Genomic DNA, 21,989 nt, shown 5'->3' with positions numbered 1-21,989 from the left:
TAATCAAGTATTCAGTTGATTACTCCGTCAATTAATCAAGTAATTGGATAAGAAATAATTTTTCATTTTAACAATTCATCAGCATATTTTAACTTCCGTACTGCAGATGTTTCTCTGTGTGAAACAAACAGTGTGGATGGAGCAGCTACAAAGTTCTCTGTTCTTCATGTTGCTGATCAGGTGGTTGATAAAAACATTTTGACGGATCCCCTCTGTACTGAGGGGGGGGGCACCGAACGATTGCTAGTGCTAATGGCAGCCCCCCTTTCCCCAGTACACTGTGGTTATTGATCTGTTCTGGTGGCTACAGCTGACGTAAAGAAAAAAATAACAGCTGACATCCTCTGCACAACACGCGCACATTCAAACATGCGCACTCACAGCACAGAGAAGTGGGGGCGTGAAAAAACATCTCAGCGATCCACTCGTGTTAAAGGGTCGTTTTTGTTTTTTTTGGAAATGCTCCGCTTACACGGAGACACCTGAGCTGCAGAGCTGAAACGAAACATCAAAGCAACAAATTTGTGTCGAGGATTTTTAATAATCGAATTGCGTTATTCCAAGAATCGTTGCAGCCCTAAAACTTGCATTAAATTTTTAGTTTGTGTATCAAAATACATGAAGGTTGGTATTTACCTTTCATGCTGGGATTTATTTGTTGAATCGGAAGCCTGAAATTTTCCTTTGATCTTCATTTTCCCTCTTACTTCTCTTCGTGTTCATGCGGTTATTTCGATTTATGCAGCACACGCGTGACCATAGTGAGATCAAACGTACACATTGTGAATGAAACTGTCCGTGCTCTGTGGTAGATTGCAAACTGCGGTGAAATGATACAGGCGTAAGCAGCGATAATAGCAGCGACCTAGCCGGGGCGGAGTCTGTGAGGCTACGCTCCTTTGAGAGGCAGAGGAGCGCAATATTTGTGGGATTTGAATCAGTACGTTTTGCATCCAATAAAAGCAAAGATGTTAACAAATAATTTGGACAGTATTCTGGCAATTTAGGGATATTTCCACAGCTGTGGTCTTGACTGGTCTTGAAATAAAATCCCGAGTCCACAAGGTCCGAGTCCATGACAAGACCGAGACCAAATGCGGTCGAGTCCATGACAAGACCGAGACCATCAAAAAGCGGTCTCGAGACCAAGACCGATCTCGAGTACTACAACACTAGGTAGGGGCGTTTAAACGTTTTTGCATCTGAGCTCTTCATATTTTTTCCTCCTCACTAGGCTCGTCTTGATTTCAGTAATATTCTTGGGACTGGGCTGGATGTGACCCATGGGCTGCCAGTTGACGTTCACTGCTCTAGGTCATTGAGATCTGCTGACCAGCTACTCCTCAGTGTTCCTAAAACTAGACTTAAGAACAGGGGGGGACTGAGCTTTCTCAGCCAAAGCCCCTAAACCAGCGGTCTCAAACTCCTGGCCTGCGGGCTGCATCCAGTCCCGACCCCTACTTCTGGTCCACAATTTGATGTAAAAAATATAAGACAATTTGGCCCTTTAAGTTACTTTTTAAACATTTTGCTTTCTCCTTCAACTAAGTTAGCGCAATGTCAGCCCCCACTCTGCATGTTTTTAAAGTGCATCTTAAAATTCATTTTCTTTCATATTTCTTTATTTCATATTCTTTGGCTTTCAGGCTGGAGTGAGAGCTATTTTAGGCTGTTGTATTATCTTTTGTATTTTTGCAATTTCTTAGATGTATTTATTCACATGTGTTTGCTTGTGTGTGTTTGTACACTGCTCAAAAAAATAAAGGGAACACTTAAACAACACAATATAACTCCAAGTAAATCAAACTTCTGTGAAATCAAACTGTCCACTTAGGAAGCAACACTGATTGACAATCAGTTTCACATGCTGTTGTACAAATGGAATAGACAACAGGTGGAAATTATTGGCATTTAGCAAGACACACTCAATAAAGGAGTGGTTCTGCAGGTGGGGACCACAGACCACTTCTCAGTATCTATGCTTTCTGGCTGATGTTTTGGTCACTTTTGAATGCTGGTGGTGCTTTCACACTCGTGGCAGCATGAGACGGACTCTACAACCCACACAAGTGGCTCAGGTAGTGCAGCTCATCCAGGATGGCACATCAATGCGAGCTGTGGCAAGAAGGTTTGCTGTGTCTGTCAGCGTAGTGTCCAGAGGCTGGAGGCTCTACCAGGAGACAGGCCAGTACACCAGGAGACGTGAAGGAGGCCGTAGGAGGGCAACAACCCAGCAGCAGGACCGCTACCTCCGCCTTTGTGCAAGGAGGAACAGGAGGAGCACTGCCAGAGCCCTGCAAAATGACCTCCAGCAGGTCACAAATGTGCATGTGTCTGTACAAACGGTTAGAAACCGACTCTATGAGGATGGTATGAGGGCCCGACGTCCACAGATGGGGGTTGTGCTCACAGCCCAACACCGTGCAGGACGCTTGGCATTTGCCAGAGAACACCAGGATTGGCAAATTCACCACTGGTTCCCTGTGCTCTTCACAGATGAAAGCAGGTTCACACTGAGCACATGTGACAGACGTGACAGAGTCTGGAGACGCTATGGAGAGCAATCTGCTGCCTGCAACATCCTTCAGCATGACCGGTTTGGCAGTGGGTCAGTAATGGTGTGGGGTGGTATTTCTTTGGATGGCCGCACAGCCCTCCATTTGCTCGCCAGAGGTAGCATGACTGCCATTAGGTACCAAGATGAGATCCTCAGACCCCTTGTGAGACCATAGGCTGGTGCGGTTGGCCCTGGGTTCCTCCTAATGCAGGACAATACTAGACCTCATGTGGCTGGAGTGTGTCAGCAGTTCCTGCAAGATGAAGGCATTGAAGCTACGGACTGGCCCACCCGTTCCCCAGACCTGAATCCGATTGAGCACATCTGGGACATCATGTCTCGCTCCATCCACCAACGTCACATTGCACCACAGACTGTCCAGGAGTTGGTGGATGCTTTAGTCCAGGTCTGGGAGGAGATCCCTAAGGAGACCATCCGCCACCTCATCAGGAGCATGCCCAGGAGTTGTAGGGAGGTCATACAGGCACGTGGAGGCCACACACAATACTGAGCCTCATTTTGACTTGTTTTAAGGACATTACATCAAAGTTTCCACTTTAATCCAATTCAATTCAATTCAATTCAATTCAATTCAATTTTATTTATATAGCGCTAAATCACAACAAACAGTCGCCCCAAGGCGCTTTGTATTGTGGGTAAAGACCCTACAATAATACAGAGAAAACCCAACAGTCAAAATGACCCCCTATGAGCAGCACTTGGCGACAGTGGAAAGGAAAAACTCCCTTTTAACAGGAAGAAACCTCCAGCAGAACCAGGCTCAGGGAGGGGGGGTCATCTGCCGCGACCGGTTGGGCTGAGGGGAGAGAAAAGACATGCTGTGGAAGAGAGCCAGAGATTAATGCTTCCTCCTCACCGTCACCCAGCCGGCCTGTTTTCCCTGCTGCTCGGGATCTGCTGGGGGGGAGCTAACGGCGGCTAAGCTACCATGGTCCGCACCCGCTACAGGGGCCTGGCTAGATGCAGGATTTTCCAGGGTGCGGAGCCGAGTCTCCAATTCAGAAAGCCTGGCCTCCAGAGCTACAAACAGACTACATTTATTACAAGTACCGTTACTGCTAAAGGAGGCCGAGGAGTAACTAAACATGTGACACCCAGAGCAGGAAAGTGCAGGAGGGACAGGAGAAGAAGCCATGCTGGTAGTGAGTCGGCTAAGGGCTAAGCTACTAGCTGAGCTAAGCTAGTGAATTTCTAAAAACAAATAAAGTGAGTAATGTGAATACAGGTGATTCAGCAAAGAGTATGCTATTTAAAGTAGGTGAAGATTACACTAAAATATGTTATTATCCAGATAAATCGAGTTATACAGATATAACAGCTAACAGACAGCAAAACACTGTGCTCCGAAACAGGAACAGGAAGTGATACAATACCGCAGTGAGAGCCAACACCAAGTGACAGCGCCACCAGAAGTCCACTCTCAGTCCAGGCCTTCATTGGTTAATAAATTTGATTTCCATTGATGATTTTTGTGTGATTTTGTTGTTAGCACATTCAACTTTGTACAGAACAAAGTATTCAATGAGAATATTTCATTCATTCAGATCTAGGATGTGTTATTTGAGTGTTCCCTTGTTTTTTTTGAGCAGTGTATTTGTTTTATTGTTTTAACTTTTTTCATGTATAGCACTTTGGTGAACCCTGTTGTTTTAAATGTTCTTTATAAATAAATTTGAATTGGAAAATGTTTAATTCACACACATTCAATCCAATTATCCAATTAGAAGATGACCTGCTCTACCTCTTGAGTCACAGCTACTCCAGTCAGTGATGCTACCAGATGATGATGATAAAATGGTGATTAAAAGTTTTAAATTGAGACTGACCAGGTGATGTGTTCAGCATCAGTTACCATACTGATTAAGCCAGATAAAGAGAGCCACTTTCATGACAGAAAAAAAAATCAGATTTTTAGCACCAACATCTTAATCTCACTACCAGTTGAAAAATAAAATACATGAAGTAAGTAACAACTGGAAACAGGAAAGGCCAAAAGATGCGTAAACTTAGCAGAGAAGGAAGGAAAAGACATGAAGATGAGATGAAAGTAAACCCAAGAGAACAACTAAACTCTCTACTACAATAGAAACTGAAACTATAAGATAAAGGTTTAAAAACACATGAAAATCATAATGTAGCAAATGAATAACTAAACACCTAACAAAACAAGTAATCAAAGTCCAGAAACTCAAAAATCTGCGTCCAAAACTCTGGACCATGAAACATCAGCTCCACATACACAATCTAGTGTTTACAGATCCTGGTTTAAAAAACCAACAATTTTATGCCATTTACAATAATTTATCCGTAAATTCTGTCTCATCTGTTGTATCATCAGTTAGCCTAGTAGGAAATGGAGATCATCTCAAGTCTCACTTGGAGGAAATAATGTTTTCATTAATTTCTTGTTCTTCTCTGACGTTAGCTGTTATGAAGGTGTGGCAGAATTGACATCCCTTAATAAGCCTGCCATTCTTAGCCACTCACAGTGGTGAGAGCAAGTATATAAACAGTGCCTCGACCCGTCTCATCCTGGCTCCCAGCTGATTGTCATTTCTGGGCTTCCAGTCTCGGGCAGAATAGCAGAGCAGTAGTTCTTGGCATCCGTATAACCTGCATTAAGCAGGTGTTCTGCTGCATTAAGTGTCTTCTCACTTTCTGCGTAACGAATGGTGTATCTGAGGCTGATGCTAGTACGGTCACAGGTGAATGCCAGTTAGCTGTCTGTGTCGTGTTCCTCTCAGTGGATGCATGAGCTGGTTTAGAAGTAGGTAGGTGGGTTGTCAAACTGTAAGATCTCAAGCATGATTATTGTTGGCGGCCCTGTAATTCACTGTTTATCAGATGCAGCGCTCTCCAGCTGACTCATCTGGAGCAACAAAAACACACACTGCTCCCAGGTGATTGGAACCGCTGCTGTCCTGTTTTCGCCGTTGCCCTGTCTCCATCGGTGACAGTTGGGCTTTTGCTGCTACGTCCTATTGCAGCTGGTGTTTGGGTCTGGGTCCAGCTGCCACTTGGTTTGTGGCCGCGGCTCCTTCGCCAGCAGACAGCAGTGGTATCAGCTATGGCGCTCGGCTTCATGTGCTGCAGTTTAAGCCACTTTGCTGATGCTGGGTTTTTAACATGGGTTTGGACCCAGTGTTTTAATGCATGTGTGTGTGCGGGGTGTTTACGGCCCCCATTTTTTTCCCTGTGTTTTTCTGTTTAATATTTGTTTCTATTTTTCATTGCTTGTTTTTGATTTCATTTCAGCTGCTGGAGGCCGTGGTGGCAGTACTGGTGGCGTGGGTGGTGGTTTCCCCCTACCCTTTGTCTTTGTGTTTGCTATGTTCTCCTGGGATTGAGGTCTTCACTCAAGGGTGTGGTCATCACATGTCTGGGTGATTAGTTTGCTTTAGTTTTCTTTGTTATTTTGGGATTCCATCCTCCCTTGCACTGGTCCCTGTCCCCCATAGGGCCTCAGCTACTGGTTATGATTTTGCTGGTTTTTGCTTTTATGGCTTTTGCATTTTAATCATTTTTATTAAAATAAAATTATATTTTTAACATACTGAACCTCGTCTCCTACCTCATTAGTGGGTGAACCTGTGAGTGCCTTTTGGTAAAATCTGAAATTCCCTGGGTGGCATTGTCTGGCAATCCATTTATCAAATCATTCTGTTTCCCTTCTTTACTCATATTTACTCGTATTCAACTCCAGGCCTCGAGTCAAATATAGAAGTCATTAGCAGGACTCTGGAGAACCTGACTGCATACTGAGGAGGTAATTCAGCCATTTGATTCAGGTGTGTTGGATCAGGGACACATCTAAAACCTGCAGGACACCGGCTCTCGAGGCCTGGAGTTGAAGAGCCCTGGCCTATGGGGACGGACTCAGCGGTGGAGCCTCTGCTGGACAACAGAGGAACTCCAGCTTTTGGTCCAGTGCTGATGGTTTATTTGCACCTGCCATGTTTTATCTGAACCTTAAAGTCTGTACACCATAAATAGATGGATGATGTTTTATTGTGATGGTTTCAGTTGTCTTCATGCAGTGATGTAACTGAGAGTTTTATGGGTGAGGAGACAGACCTGTGGAACTCTGCTTGATGCACTTTTTCAGCCCTCTGATTGGTTGCTTTCAGCCACACTTCTGATTGGACAACTGATGTGATGTAGGGGAGGGAACTAGCAGCAGGCTTTAATATAGAGGTGAGATGGAAATTTCAATAGTCAGAAGAAGACATGGACTGTGTAAAGCTATCACAGTGCTGCAGGGTACCTGTTCCCAATGAAGATCCAGATAAGATGGGTGAGTGTATTTGTGTGTTTTTAGTCTGCAGTTATACTCAGGTTGGTGTTTGGTTTGATATTCAGGACAGTGCTTATTTCCTGAAACAGAAATCAGCAGCAGCTCTTTGATATGAAATCATTTGGACAGAAATTCAGTTTCATTCTGAAATGAGTTTTTAATTGCAGAGATGTTGGATTGTTCCTTTATGTTCAGTTTAGAGTCTGATTGGCACCAAGCAGCATTCACAGTGGAGCTGAGAGCAGTGAGTGCTGGATTTCTGTAAAATCCACAAAGGCTCATATTTTACAGCACACATCAAGAGAGAACTTATGTGATTTGCAATGCCTTATTTTAGTAAATAGTGGCTATTGTAAACATACAGGATAGTAATCAAGTTTTTCATAAGAGTTCAAACATCCAGTCTCTTCTACTGAATATGCAGAATTGAAATAACGATTCCACTTTTGATATTTGAAACTTTTGATATGAATAAATAAGAACTGTAAATGTTCTCCAGTGAAAACATTTTATGTTTTTCTAAAAGTGAATATTTTGGATCACTCCTTGGAGAGAGAAAAAACACATTGAAATCTGTGAATGTGATATCCATTTTTACACTTTTATTGACAAAAATAACCAATTAGTTGATTAAATAATCAGATCATCTGATACTGAAAAAGATTCAATTGGCTCTCTTTTGGCAATTTTTGCATAAACACTCAAAGAAAGAAAATGTAAAACTCTTTTAAATAATCTGAGTTCAGTCAGTAGATTTTATATGTTATGATGTTGAGTTTTTTTTATTCACTTCGCTTCGGTAAATTTTTACATTCTGGACGTGTTCATTTCAGCAAGTTAATCTCTCTGCACATGGAGTATTTTGCCGCCATTTTACCAGTGACTGTAAAATTTTTCCTGTTCTGTGAACATCTTTAATCTTTGTAGTTAAGTCTATTAGATCTTTGAGTTTTTAACTGTTTTTGTGGCTGTCACTTAAGTGTTTCTGCACAGTTTAAACACTGTGCTGCATTTTGATCTATTTCTGGGGAGATTTCTTTTTCTGTAGACACTGGCTTCGTCAATTCACTGCTCAAACTTCTTTTTCAGTAAATAGATTATACATATTAAAAGTAATTATCTATATATGTATTTTCATAGTTAAATGAATGACGGTGATAGCTAGCACTTACCAGCTTTGTTTTGGTTGGTTACTATCAGTAGCTTTAGAATTTTGTATAGATGTTGATGGTACTAATAATGCATTTAGTAAATGTACCAGTTATATATCAGACTGCCATTGTGTAAAGAGTTTTCATCTTTTCCTACAGTAATTTGCTCATTTTTTAAGGATATAGATTTGAAACCTGAAAAATCAACTGCGAATAAACATGACATTTTAACAGGTGTTTAATAAGTAAAAGCTTGATCCAACAAGTAAAAAATTAACAGTAAAACAAGTGAAATTTCTGTAATTTTATATAGATTTTTTTATCAATTAACATATGTTGTGTAATTATCGAAGTTTTTACCATAAAAATTCTGAAAAAATTGCACTTCTTTCTTTTTCTTTTTTTGAAGCATATAAGATCTGCAAGTTTAGTATACAATCAAAATTATCGGGATTTCACTGATTTTCACTGATGTGTATTTTACCGTAGTTCTGTATTTTTTTCAATTATTGACCAAAATTGTTAATAATATAGAAGACCATAATAATAGAAATGCATATCCTATATTGTTATTAAGGGATTCACACATTTAATGAGTTTGAGCAATAAATGTTAAATGCTCATACAATTACACCCTTGCATCAATACAAATACAATCAATATAATTTAATATCATCTTATGCATTACTACTTTTTTGTTATGTAATGCTAAAAATATTATAATATTTTGTAATTATTTAGATTTTGTCATATAAAAACTTCAGAAAGAAGTGAAAGGATAAAATGTGGAACATTATGCATCAGATTTTGTATCTAAGTTTTGAATAGAAATAAAAGGTGTCGGTTGGCACTCTGTGGTGTGTCAACAGCAGTTAATTTTCAAATCTGCAAAAATGCGAGGAGGAAACTGACCTCACATGCAGAGGCCACTGAGCATGCTGGGACACTTACAAAGGGACAGTCAAATTTTCAACATTTTGGAAGCAAAAGTAGAGACTTTTATCAAATAACCAGCATCAAGGGCAAAATCTGGGGGGAGAAAACATCTTGCAAAAAGGAAAAAGGGCCACTTAAACTTTGAGCCAGGTGAAGGAGGAAAATGGACTTTACAAGATCAACCAATGTAAATGTTTATATTTGGATAAGCCCCGGCAACATGCTAAGATTGTTCTTTGCAAAAGCAATTTTGAGGGAGGAAAAGGACCTTTCACAATCAATATTAAACCAACTCTTCCCTCTCATGATGTTGAGAGTGGGCTTGCTAGCAAGGCTAATGACTGAGGAGATGTTTGTGATTTTAGCATTTAGCATTTTAAGGATGTTGTTTATAAATTACACTTGTCATAACCGTGGTGATTCTGTGAAAACCTTAAAGTTATCTATACATCATCAAGGGCTACACAAAATGGGTCACATTACCTGTGTGCATGTTGTATAGCAGGTTGCAAGTCTCATTTAAAAAAAATACAGTGCTTTCAAATGTCTTGTTTATCATCACCACTGGCTTTTATTTTCTGTCACAGTGTGAGACTTTGCAGGGACCTTTATAGAGCCACATGAAAAGTACAAAGATAATGTAGTCCAGATTATAGAGTTTAAATTGGTTCCATCTGTGTGGCCCTTCAGTGTTATTCATTCTGTAAAGTTCTTGTCTTGGCATCTCCCTGTTAAATTATTGTTTCTCACTTCCTGTTTTATTTTGGTAGTCATTTGTGTCCTATGTCTTGCACTTCCGTTTGTATCATTGTTTTGATTAGTTTCAGCTGTGACTTGTTCCCCAGGTATTTACGGCCTATTTCCTTTGGTTTTTAGATTGTTTTTACCCTCCCATCGTGTGCCCCCTGTTCTCTGAAGAAGTTTGGATTTTGCTGTTCATTTTCCGCTCTATGGACTTTTGCTTTACTATTTCTTAGATTACTCATTTACAATTATTAAAAGTAATAATTTAGAATGACCACTTAACCTTTTTGGACATGCACACTACTTTGGTACAAGAATAACATGCAGACTCCCGCCACAAGTATGCTCTTTGCAAATTCCTACAATTCTGCCTTTTTTTTTTTTATTTCATATGAGAAATACCTTTTTAAGACAAATCCCCACAAAGGATGAAAAAGGAGAGAAGAACACTTTCAGCAGGTGGCTGGCAGTCACTTTCCCAGAAACCAAAATTGTGTGAACCTGTTCTCATCTGTGACTAGAACAGGATGCTGTTGCCCCAAATGGTGCTGGACTGTGAGTGCAAGTCCCACTAAAGGATGTTAGGAGCTCATGCTACCCTCATGGCATCTGTTTCTGACAGATCAGAAAAATACACAAAGCTAAATGTTATTTAAGATAAGATAAGATAAGATAAGATAGTGTTTATTTGTCACATGCACAGTTATACACAGTACAATGCACAGTGAAATGTATTTTGTACCTGCAACCATATATACACACACAAATAAATAAGAAGAATAAAAACAAAAAGAAGTAATTCACACTATACACTATACTCTATATACTATACAATATACACACTTTTACATGGAATTATAGATTATAAATTATAATATTTACACTGTGCAATAATGGTCCAGTTAGGGCTCAGAGTTGAGCAGACGGATGGCTTGTGGGTAAAAACTCTTCTTCAACCTTTCAGTCTTAGCCCTCAGGCAGCGGTAACGCCGGCCTGATGGGAGCAGGGAGAAGAGAGAGTGTCCGGGGTGGCTGGGCTGTTTTAGGATCTTCATGGCCCTCAGCCTGCACTGCTTGGTGTAAATGTCCTGCAGGTTGGGGAGGGTGGTTCTGATGGTCCGCTCAGCTGAATGAACCACCCTTTTTAGGGCCATGAAGTCCTGCTTGGTGCAGTTTCCCATCCAGGTGGTGATGCTCCCACGCACGATGCTCTCGATGGTGCAGGTGTAAAAGTTCCTGAGCACCTTGAGTGGGAGCTTGAAGTCTCTCAGCCGCCTGAGGAGGTAGAGACGCTGTCTGGCCTTCTTCACAGTGATGTTTATGTGATGAGTCCAGGACAGGTCCTGTGAGATGGTCACTCCCAGGTATTTGAAAGTGTCCACTCTTTCCACCTCAGCACCACTGATGACAAGTGGATGGTAGTCCCTCTGCTGCTTCCTGCTGAAGTCCACGATCAGTTCCTTCGTTTTGCTGACGTTGAGCAGGAGGTGGTTCTCCCGGCACCAGTTCTCCAGGCGGGAGACCTCTCTCCTGTAGGCTGTCTCCTCATTGTGAGAGATTAGTCCCACAACAGCAGTGTCGTCAGCAAACTTGATGATGACGTTGGACTCTGACGTGGCCTCGCAGTCATGGGTGTACAGTGAGTACAGCAGAGGGCTGAGCACACAGCCTTGGGGGGATCCAGTGTTGAGGGTGAGGGAGGATGAGGTGAGGTGACCCACTCGTACCACCTGTGGTCTGCTGGTCAGGAAGCTGTGAACCCACCTGCACAGGGATGGGCCCAGGCCCAGGTCCAGCAGCTTAGAGACCAGCCTGGAGGGAACTATGGTGTTGAATGCTGAGCTGTAATCTACAAACAGCACTCTCACATAGTTCCCCTTACCAGTGTCTATGTGTGAAAGGGTCTTGTGGAGGAGGGAGGAGGGATGGGGGATTTTGTGGGACTTGCAGTGTTTGCTCTGTTTTTCCTTGCACAAATAAGCAGATACTGGCCCTGCAGCTTCTACAACCCTGTCAAGCTCTCTTTGTGTAACAGTCTATCTCCTGGTATCTATACTACAGACTGTGCAGGGAGACACAGCAAATTGACTTATTGACACACCTTAGTCCCTATGGTCAACTTATTATCAATCTTTCTAGGGATGTGCTGATCCTATTCAGTATTGGTATCGGTCCAATCTTGACCTAAATTACTGGTTATGAGGGGTGCCTGGGTGGCTTAGTGGTGAAGCCGGCACCCACATACATATGTTGCGGTGTGGGGGCGCGGGTTCACGTCCTGGCCTGTCGCCAATTTGCCCGCGTGTCTTTTCCTATATCTTTCCCCCATTTCCTGTCTTTCTCCACTGCTAACAAAAGCTGCTGTAGCCAAAAATGCAAAAAAAAAAAATAAATAAATTGCTGGATTGGATATTGGGAAGGAATAAATAAAGAAATCCAATCCATTAAATATCACAAAAATGCTTGACAAAATTTGCAACATGCCATAAGACAATGCACCACCTTCTCACATAGGAGCAGCAGGGATCAGGTGATAGAGTGATTGATGTGTGTGAGACCTGTCAGCAGTGTGGAGTTACTTCAGATGCAAAGAAGAAAAATGCAAGACCGCTGAGTGTAACTTGTGTTTGAAGTCAACAAACGCTGCTGGAAAACATTCAGAAACACCTCCAGAAAACAACAAAGCAAAGCTGTTGAATTTGTTGTGCTTCATGACCAACATCTTTCTGTTGTGGAAAATGTTGGTTTTCAATGCTTAATGGAGCATGTGGAGCTACGCTACGTGCTGCCAAACTGCCATTTCATCTCAGAGCAAGCTTTCCCAGATAAGTATGCATGTTAATCTCTGAATGCTTGGGGAGCATTCCCACTTTAAGCTTAACAACTGGAGCTTAGACGTGTGTCCATTGTCATTGCTAAATCTGACAGCACAGTAGGTAGACTCAAGTTTTACTATACAAAAAACAGTGTTGCGGGTTAAACAGTTTTGTGGTTTGCACTCAAGAGAGTCCATCACTACATCTTTGGAGGAAATGGTGCTCTAGCCTCCTTTGAGGAGTTAACAAGGGAGATAAGCTCCTCATCTTCATCTGCATCTTTTGCTGAAACTGCATTTTGTTTTTCAGAACCAAAGAGCTTTTGAAATCTCGCATAAACCTGCACTTTGAATTTCATATTGAATATTACTTTAGATACTTAGATTTAGGTTTGCTTGAAGTTTTACAATTTCAGGATGAATGTCTGGATAGTGCTGACCAGCTAAATGCTGTGAAAAGTTATAAAGTTTGAAAAAAAAAATCAGTATTGGTGAACTGGCCTGCATTTTGGGTGCAATGTATTTCTTGCATATAAGTATAATAGCTTTACGGTTCTTTTTTATTAGACCGTTGATTTATGTAAAATGCACCCAGACATTTAAAAACAATTGTTTTATTGTTTTAAAGAAAGATCGGATTCGTATCGGTGTCGGCAGATATCCAGATGTAAAATATCAGTATAGGTATTGGACATAAAAAAGTGGTATTGTGCCATTCCTAGTCTTTTCTAGGGGTACCTTCATATTTGTCCAGGTCAGTTTCATTAGTTTGCTAATTTTCATTACATTTTTATTTATTGTTTTTTATTATTATTATTATTATTATTATTATTATTATCCAAACGAAAGCCAGTTGAGGTGGCTAGGGCATCTGATTAGGATGCCTCCTGGGTGTCTCTTGGGTGAGGTGTTCCGGGCATGTCCCACCAAGAGGAGACCCCGTGGTAGACCCAGGACACGCTGGGGAGATTATATCTCTCGGCTGGCCTGGGAACGCCTTGGGGTCCCTCCGGATGAGCTGGAGGAGGTCGCTGGGGAGAGGGAAGCCTGGGCTTCTTTGCTTAGGCTGCTGCCCCCGTGACCCAGCCCCAGATAAGCGGAAGAAAATGGATGGATGGATTATTGTTATTATTATTATTATTACTATTATTATTATTATTATTATTATTATTATTATATTACTTTTGTCAGTTGTGGGTTTTTCTTTCTTTAACAGAAGGGTACCAACAATTTTGCTTATGTCTGTATGTGGCCAGTTGTACTATTTAACTTAAATATCAAATAATCTGAAGAAGCAAAAGCACAAAATGATGTAAATTTAAATAAATATAAATAAGTATTCTGCTACAATAGATTCCTAAAACAGTCTAATTTGATGACAGAGATCATAAGTAGATTTTCCACTTTTAAATGTTTGAAAATGGCTAATGTAACGTGTTTTACAGCATCATGGACAGGTTCCGGGCAGGTTCTAATTTGAAGTGAATAATGCAATGACAGTCAGGATAAGGTTGATCTTTTAATGCAGGAGTGTGGCTGTTCCTCTCTATCGGCCCATCACAACAACTGCACCAGTGCAGGCAGGTAACATTATCTTTTATCTATTATCCTCTCCGGGGCCATCTTCATGATGTATTTGTGGCTGCTCTGCTTTCCTCCTGGATTATGACTCTGACACTCACTAATCCTTGCCCTCTCTCTTTCCATTGTTCATAGAGTCCCAGGGTGCCAGACTTTTAGTTTAGAAAGCCATGCATTATGAGGGGTTTTCATGTCTGTCATCTCCTGGGGCCAGCTTATTATTCCAGCTGGGTATCTGATGACCGATAGGGCACATCTATTGATACTTCAGAGCTTAATCCTACCACTGAGCTGGCTTTTCAGCTCTTCTTATACGTTCTGGATGTATTTGGCTATAACTGATCTTCTTGCACCTTCATCATGGTTCTGCTTTACTTGTTGGAGACCCAGGTACTTGAAGTTGTTCTGTATGTCTATTTCTGGCAACTCCATCACCTTCCCTCTCTTTGCAACCATTCAGCCCCACTTACAGTATGTGTAATTTATGGTAAAGCGATTGTGTCAGTTTTCATATGTATTTCTCTATGGACAGCATATGGGAAATGGTTTTCAACCAATGTAAATGTAGTCCCATGCAGTTCTCAAAAACTCCAGGTTGCTGGACATGGATGATGCTGTCAGTCGGTCATATGCTGATTGGTTGACAAATGGGCTGGAATATAAGGAACAGGAGAGTTCACCAGGAATGAGAGAAATGCAAAAATAAATTAAAAAAAAAAATACATGAAAAGCACTGTCTTCCACAGTCCCATTTAGTTCCTGATGAAGGTTATTAGTTTGCGTTTAGCCTGGCTTCAAATCACCCTCTATTTTTCTAATAGACTCCAATTTGTTCATGTAAATGGGGAGTCTTCTTCACACACTAATGTTAATTATGGAGTTCCACAGGGTTCTGTGCTAGGACCAATTCTATTTACATTATACATGCTTCCCTTAGAATCAGAATCAGAATCAAAAGGTTTTTATTGCCATATGGGTGAACAGGTTCACAGCATTAGGAAATTGCTGCGGTACTTCGTGCTTACATAAAAAACAAATAAGTATAAAAACTATAAGACAATATACAAGTATACAAATATACAGATATACAGAGATATTAGAACTATAACTATAACACAATATTACAAAATATACAGTGCAGAGAATAATTAAAAGATAAAAGAATGTAAACTATAGTCCAGTAATATGTACATCAGTGCAAACAGACAGGTGCATAAATATAGGGTCATCAGTGTTTGTGGAGGGTGGTGGTAACAGTCTTAGGGTTATTGTTCATGAGTCCAACAGCAGAGGGGAAGAAACTGTTCTTATGGCGGGAGGTTCTGGTCCGTATGGACCGTAGCCTCCTGCCTGAGGGGAGAGGGTCAAAAAGTCTGTGCCCAGGGTGAGAGTGGTCGGCTGTGATCCGACCTGCACGCCCCAGTGTCCTGGAGGTGTACAGGTCCTGGAGACCTGTACAGCCAATCACTTAGGCAGTATTATTAGAAAGCATTGCATCAATTTTCATTGTTATGCAGAGGATACTCAGCTTTACCTATCAATGAAGCCAGATGACACACATCAATTAGGTAAACTGCAGGAATGTCTTAAAGACATTAAGGCCTGGATGACCTCTAATTTCCTGCTTCTAAATTCAGATCAAACTGAAGTTCTTGTGCTTGGCCCCACAAATCTTAGAAACATGGTGTCTAACCAGATACTTACTCTGGATGGCATTACTTTGGCCTCCAGTAACACTGTGAGAAATCTTGGAGTCATTTTTGACCAGGATATGTCCTTCAATGCACATATTAAACAAATATGTAGGACCGCTTTTTTGCATTTGCGCAATATTTCTAAAATTAGAAACATCCTTTCTCAGAGTGATGCTGAAAAGCTCATTCATGCATTTATTACTTCTAGGCTGGACTATTGTAATTCATTATTATCAGGCTGTCCTAAAAGCTCCCTGAAAAGCGTTCAGCTGATTCAAAATGCTGCAGCTAGAGTACTGACAGGGACTAGAAAGAGAGAGCAGATTTCTCCCATATTGGCTTCTCTTCATTGGCTCCCTGTTAAATACAGAATAGAATTTAAAATCCTTCTCCTCACCTACAAGGTCTTGAATAATCAGGCACCATCTTATCTCAAAGACCTCATAGTCCCATATCACCCCAACAGAGCACTTCACTCTCAGACTGCTGGCTTACTTGTGGTTCCTAGGATACTTAAGAGTAGAATGGGAGGCAGAGCCTTCAGCTTTCAGGCCCCTCTTCTGTGGAACCAGCTCCCAGCTTGGATTCAGGAGACAGACACCCTCTCTATTTTTAAGATTAGGCTTAAAACTTTCCTTTATGATCAAGCTTATAGTAAGGGCTGGTCAGTTTCACTGTTGGATTTTCTCTGTAGTTACTTTATTAATATGAGTACATTGACATGAGTTTTTGTTGTGATTTTGCACTATATAAATAAAAGTGAACTGAACTGAATGGTGCCGACCACTCCACTATCCATGTGTTGAGTTGCAGGTTTTCTTGTAGTTGCTCCCGGCAGTGCTCAGGTTGGTCTGCCTTGTTTTAAGGTTCTGGTGCTCTGTCACCCAGGAGCTGGTGCTTTGGTCCTCTGGTGTTATTTCCAATGCTCATGTACCGACTCATGTGACTCATGGCACATCCATGTGTGTAGGCATGGATCATGTCAGGGCCTGGTGCTATCCAGGTCTTCATTCTGGAGAGTTGTGGTTGGATAGGCATTTGTGATGTTGACTGGTTTGTGTTCTGGGAGGTTGCTCTGGTTTGCTCTTAGGTTCACCAGCCACTTGGCAGTGGAGTTGTGTGGCACCTCTTTCTCCCAGATGTTCAAGATTCAAGATTCAAGAAGTTTATTGTCATGTACACCGCAAAACACTGTGGTTATGCTGAGCAATGAAATTCTTACTTGCGACTGCTTTACAAACAATTGAAATAAGCAACTAAGTTAAAATAAAATTTAAGAACTAGTATATTAGGAAAGTAAAAGTAGAAAATAAAAATAAATAAATAATAAAGCAAGTGCAATATATACAGATATATACAGATGAAAGAAAGGCAGGTAATCACAGTTTGGTAATCAGTCAGTGGTTCAGTAGCCTGATGGCCTGTGGATAGAAACTGTTTTTTAGGTGCCGTTTACACGAAGCCGTTTTCACTGGAAACGGTGTCGTTTTGATGCGTTTCAGCCTTTCGTTTACACGATGGCGTTTCAGAAACGATCCGCGTTTACACGAGGACATGTGAAACGATGAAAACGATGTAGTTCCCATGCCAGGCCACAAGTTGGCGTTGGTTTTCTCTTTGCAGTTTGTTTACGCAAGACGCGCATGCGTGGAGTGATACAGTAGGTAGTGCGGCAAATTGTTCATTACTTACAAAACGGCCAATGTGAGAGGTTTTGTGTGGACCGATGATGAGGTTGGATCGCTGCTGCACACAACGCTGAATTACAAAACGGTAAAAACACAGGAAAAGCATAAGAAGCACTCGTGAATCCGCGAGTACTGTTTATCAGTTTGCGCGTGCGCGAAAAACTGGCCGTCGCAACCATAGTGCGCATGTGCGAGTCGAGCGTTTTCAAATCACCCCGGTTTCAAGTGTTTACACGAAAACGCAAGCCGGTGCGTTTCTGAAACGCTCCACTCTGGACCCCGTTTCTGAAACACATCGTTTTCACTCTGTTGTCATGTAAACAGAAGGGCGAAACGCATCAAAACGACACCGTTTCAAAATGAAAACGGTCTCGTGTAAACGGCACCTTAGTCTGGTTGTTCTTGCTTTTACACTCCTGTAACGTCTGCCAGACGGCAGGAGTGTGAACAGTGTGTGCTGTGGGTGGGTACGGTCCTTGATGATGTTGTGTGCCCTCTTTATTACCCGGGTATTATAAGTGTCCTGTAGTGATGGGAAGGCAGCTCCACAGATGAATTGTGCTGTTTTGATGACACGCTGGAGAGCCTTCCTGTCCTGACTGGTGCAGTTTCCATACCACACCGTGATGGAGTTTGTCAGGATGCTCTCCACAGTGCATCTGTAAAAGTTGCTGAGGAGCTTGGGGGATAATCCGAATTTCCTCAGTTTCCTTAAGAAGAAGAGTCTCTGCTGAGCTTTCTTGACAGTCTGTGCTGTGTTGTAGGTCCAGGTGAGGTCTTCACTGATGTGGGTGCCAAGGAATTTGAAGGTCTTCACTCTCTCCACCTGAGTCCCGTTGATGAATAATGGAGCATGCTGGTCTCTTCTCTTCCTCGGGTCAATAATCATCTCCTTAGTCTTCTCTGTATTTAAGGAGAGATTATTTTCCTGGCACCAGGACACCAGCTGGGCCACCTCTTCCCTGTAAGCTGCTTCCTCGCCCCCAGTAATCAGCCCAATGACGGTGGTGTCGTCATTGGGCTGATTACTGGGGGAGAGGAAGCAGCTTCTTCAATTATTGTTTGGTTTCAATTCTAGATGGGTCTTTTGCTTTGCAGATGAGAGTACACCCCAGATGGGTCTTTGGAGAACTGGCCATTTATTCTCTTGGCCTCCGCCTCTCTGATATATCTCTTCAGCCTAACTGTGAGCTTTTGTTTGACAGTTTCTAGAGCCCCAGTTATGGACATTTTTTCAACTTCTTATTCATCCAGGACCTAACTGACTAGCATCATTCTAGCCTTTCGGCTTCTGGTATTCTTCTCCATGGAGGGCTTTCTCTACATGCATCCTTGATCTTATACCAGGGATGTCCAAACTTGCGGCCCGCGGGCTGCTTCCGGCCACGCCCACTTCCGGTCCACGAATTAATGTCAAAAATAACATACAATTTGGCCCTTTAAGTTAGTTTTTTGTCATTCCGCCTTCCCCTCCAATTAAGAGAGTTAAGCGAAATGTCAAAAAAGTAACTTAAAGGGCCAAATTGTATGTTATTTTTGACATCAATTCGCGGACCAGAAGTGGGCAAGGCTGGAAGCGGCCCGCGGGCCGCAAGTTTGGACACCCCTGTCTTATACCCAAGTGCTTCTAGGATTACTGTGGCAGTGTCATATATGAGCTAATTAGTTTCATTGATGCTAGTAGTGGAGATGGTGAGTAGAGCAGTGTTCATGTCTGCAAGCATCTCCTCTGATGAGGAGTTGTGCCTTTGGTTGTGTGGCTACCTTGACTTTTGCCACAATCTTCATCCTCATCTATCTATCATTACAGGTATTTGGGCATCATGTAATTCAGTTACATTGCTCTCTTCTACTAAGGCTGGCTCATCTCCAGCTATGGTAGTAGCTGTCTTCTATTTGTGTTATTGCACGGAGCTGTAAGTGTCAGTGTTGGTGTTCTGCTCATCCATGATTCCAGCATGAATTATACAAATTGTTTTTGCCTTAGATGCTATATTTCCATTTATGATTGCATGTTTCAATAAATCACTGTATATATTGCCATATGTGGAACTCTGGCCAATCCTGAAAACACATATTCATTCAAAAGACTCCGTAACCCTCAAGGATGTTCCAAGACAGAAACAAAGCTCTGGACAGTATTTTCAAACAAATAATTCTGACATGAGAACAATGAGTAAACATAAATTATACTAAATCCTTCCATGCAAAGGTCATATGGGATAAAGAAGCTAAACCAAAGGCCATTTTTGGAGGGCATCTTAATTTTTGCAGCTTACTCCTGAAATACAATGAGATTTTTAAAAAGTTGTTAATGGAGTCAAATTTGCAATTTCTGTCTCAGTGAAACTTGGCTGCACATTAGGAGTCAAACTACCTTTATTGATGTTCCAGGTTATAAATGTTTTAGAAGAGATAGGAAAATGGAGGGAGGAGTTGCAATATATAATATGGCTCATAATAGGGTTTTAGTAGCAAGGTAATTGACTAAAAAGCACCTTTTTGGCAAGTTTTTGAAAAAATGCAAAAAGATATATAGAAAATCTTCATTACCTTGGTTAAATGAGTGAATCCAAAAACTTATGAAACAACAGGATATGTCACTATGCACTTCTATAAAAACACGGTTGAATACTGATATGGCTGCATATAGAGGATCGAAAAATAATGTTACCAAGCAACTGAGAAATCCAAAAACTATATTACTATATTTCATTAATATCAAAAATCTCCTAAATGCAAGATGGCGGCATGTACAAACGCAGTGGCGCTTGGCTCCCTTTTTCAGAGTTTGTATGAATGGTTTTAATCTCTCCTACAGTCAAGCCCAACTGTGGACTGTAGGAATTATGTGCAGTACAGTAGTTACAAGTGAGTTTCAGCAGTCCCACAACATTCCAGAAGACATCGCCAGAACACCGAGCTCTCCCTGGCTAGTTTTTGAACCTGGAAGGCAGTGCCAGCAGCGAAGGCATCATAAACAGAAGCACGACTGCAGAGGGCCTCATAGCAAGGCTAGAATATGTGCCACACAAGTTGCCAATTCCAAACATCTTCCTGACCAATGCCAGCTTCATCATCCTCAAAACAGACAAACTGGAACTACTGCTGGTGAGTAATGCCAGGATTCCGTGATTATTATCACGGAATCCTGGCATTAAACCCATGCAGCAGTCCTGAATCTTGTTAACACCCGCTCATCCCTGATGCTACTGTGCAGTTAATAGGCCGCAGCCTACATTGCTACAACTGCAATGCAGACTCCGATACACACGATGACTGGTGCACAAACACCAGAATCATCTATGTCCACTGCTGTCTGGATCTAGAGGCCATCTCAGTTGGGTGTAGACCCTTCATTCTGCCCTGAGAGCTTAGTGTTGGTTATAACTAGGGATGCGCCGATCCGATATTCAGTATCGGTATCGGTCCGATATTGGCCTAAATTACTGGATCGGATATCGGAAAGAAATTAAAAAATGTAATCCGATACATTAAATAACGTTTCGCTCACATTAGCTGCATTACAGGGCTCGGTCGTCTTCTTCTTCTTGTGGGTTTGCGGTTGACCAAACCAGCTTAGAGCTGCATTACCGCCACCTACTGGAATGGAGTGGGGGATCAGGAGTTAGAAAACAACCCCCTCAGATCCTCCGTCGCTGCGACGGATTCCCTTTGACACTGAGCGATCATCGCTGACATGTTGTTCCGCCTCCACCGCTCTCTGCATGTTTGTGTGTTGTGCTCGCTGTGCTGAGAATCAGCTGTTATTTTTTCTCTACTTCAGCTCCCGGACATACTGCTAGCGAGCGAAGCTATTAGCACTAGTGACCGTCCGGTACCGGAAGAACCCCTTCCCCGTCAAAATATTTTTGATACTTTAATCCCTGATTTGTGACTAAATATAGACCTGCAGTAGAAACATATTTAGGAGAATGCTTGTGAATATAAAGCATTACAAGATTGCGCTCACGCAGCCCCTAGTTTTTCACGTGAACACTGATGACGCAACAGCAGCAGTCAGCTGATGTACGTGCAGTCTGTCTGTCGCAAGAGGAAAGAGGCGGAGCCGGCGCGCTCAGATGGAGCAGAAGGAAATGTTTTTCTAGTGTCCAAAAGAAGCCTTTTCGTTAGCAAAAGGGTGCAATGACCTACACACACCCTTCCCTCCTTAGACACAGATGTTCATGTTTTGGCAAAACTTTTAAGGATAAGATAAATATATTCTTCTCTGAGACCGAGAAGGTCATAAATAAGAGAAACATATCTCCCAAAAGGCCTGAAGTTAGTCTGGCACCATCTATCTGTTGCTCTGTCTAATGCAGTGTTTTTCAACCACTGTGTGCCGTGGGAGATTATCCAGTTTCACCTAATATGCCATGAGTGTTGTAGTAGTGACTGGAGCATAATCATGTAATACTCTTCCATATCGCTAGACTAGATAGCAGCAGGTAGCGAATTGCATTGTACATAGAGACAAGAGAATGAAGCCGCTTTTCCATACTGAA

General features: G+C 41.9%; 1 protein-coding gene across 1 annotated transcript in view; it reads left to right on the top strand.

Annotated features, from left to right (window-relative positions):
- The first annotated feature begins 6,808 nt into the window (after positions 1–6,808).
- Positions 6,809–21,989, top strand: part of LOC115785092 (GTPase IMAP family member 7-like) — a 34,195-nt gene continuing 19,014 nt past the window's right edge. Inside the window, exon 1 of the mRNA XM_030736554.1 lies at positions 6,809–6,872. Within this exon, the coding sequence (XP_030592414.1) occupies positions 6,869–6,872 (4 nt within the window). The 5' untranslated portion in view covers positions 6,809–6,868. The remainder of the gene's footprint in view (positions 6,873–21,989) is intronic.

This window comes from Archocentrus centrarchus, chromosome 8 (genome assembly GCF_007364275.1).
Source record: "Archocentrus centrarchus isolate MPI-CPG fArcCen1 chromosome 8, fArcCen1, whole genome shotgun sequence".
Classification (NCBI taxonomy): Eukaryota; Metazoa; Chordata; class Actinopteri; order Cichliformes; family Cichlidae; genus Archocentrus; species Archocentrus centrarchus.
This window is presented reverse-complemented; position numbering and strand designations above follow the sequence as displayed.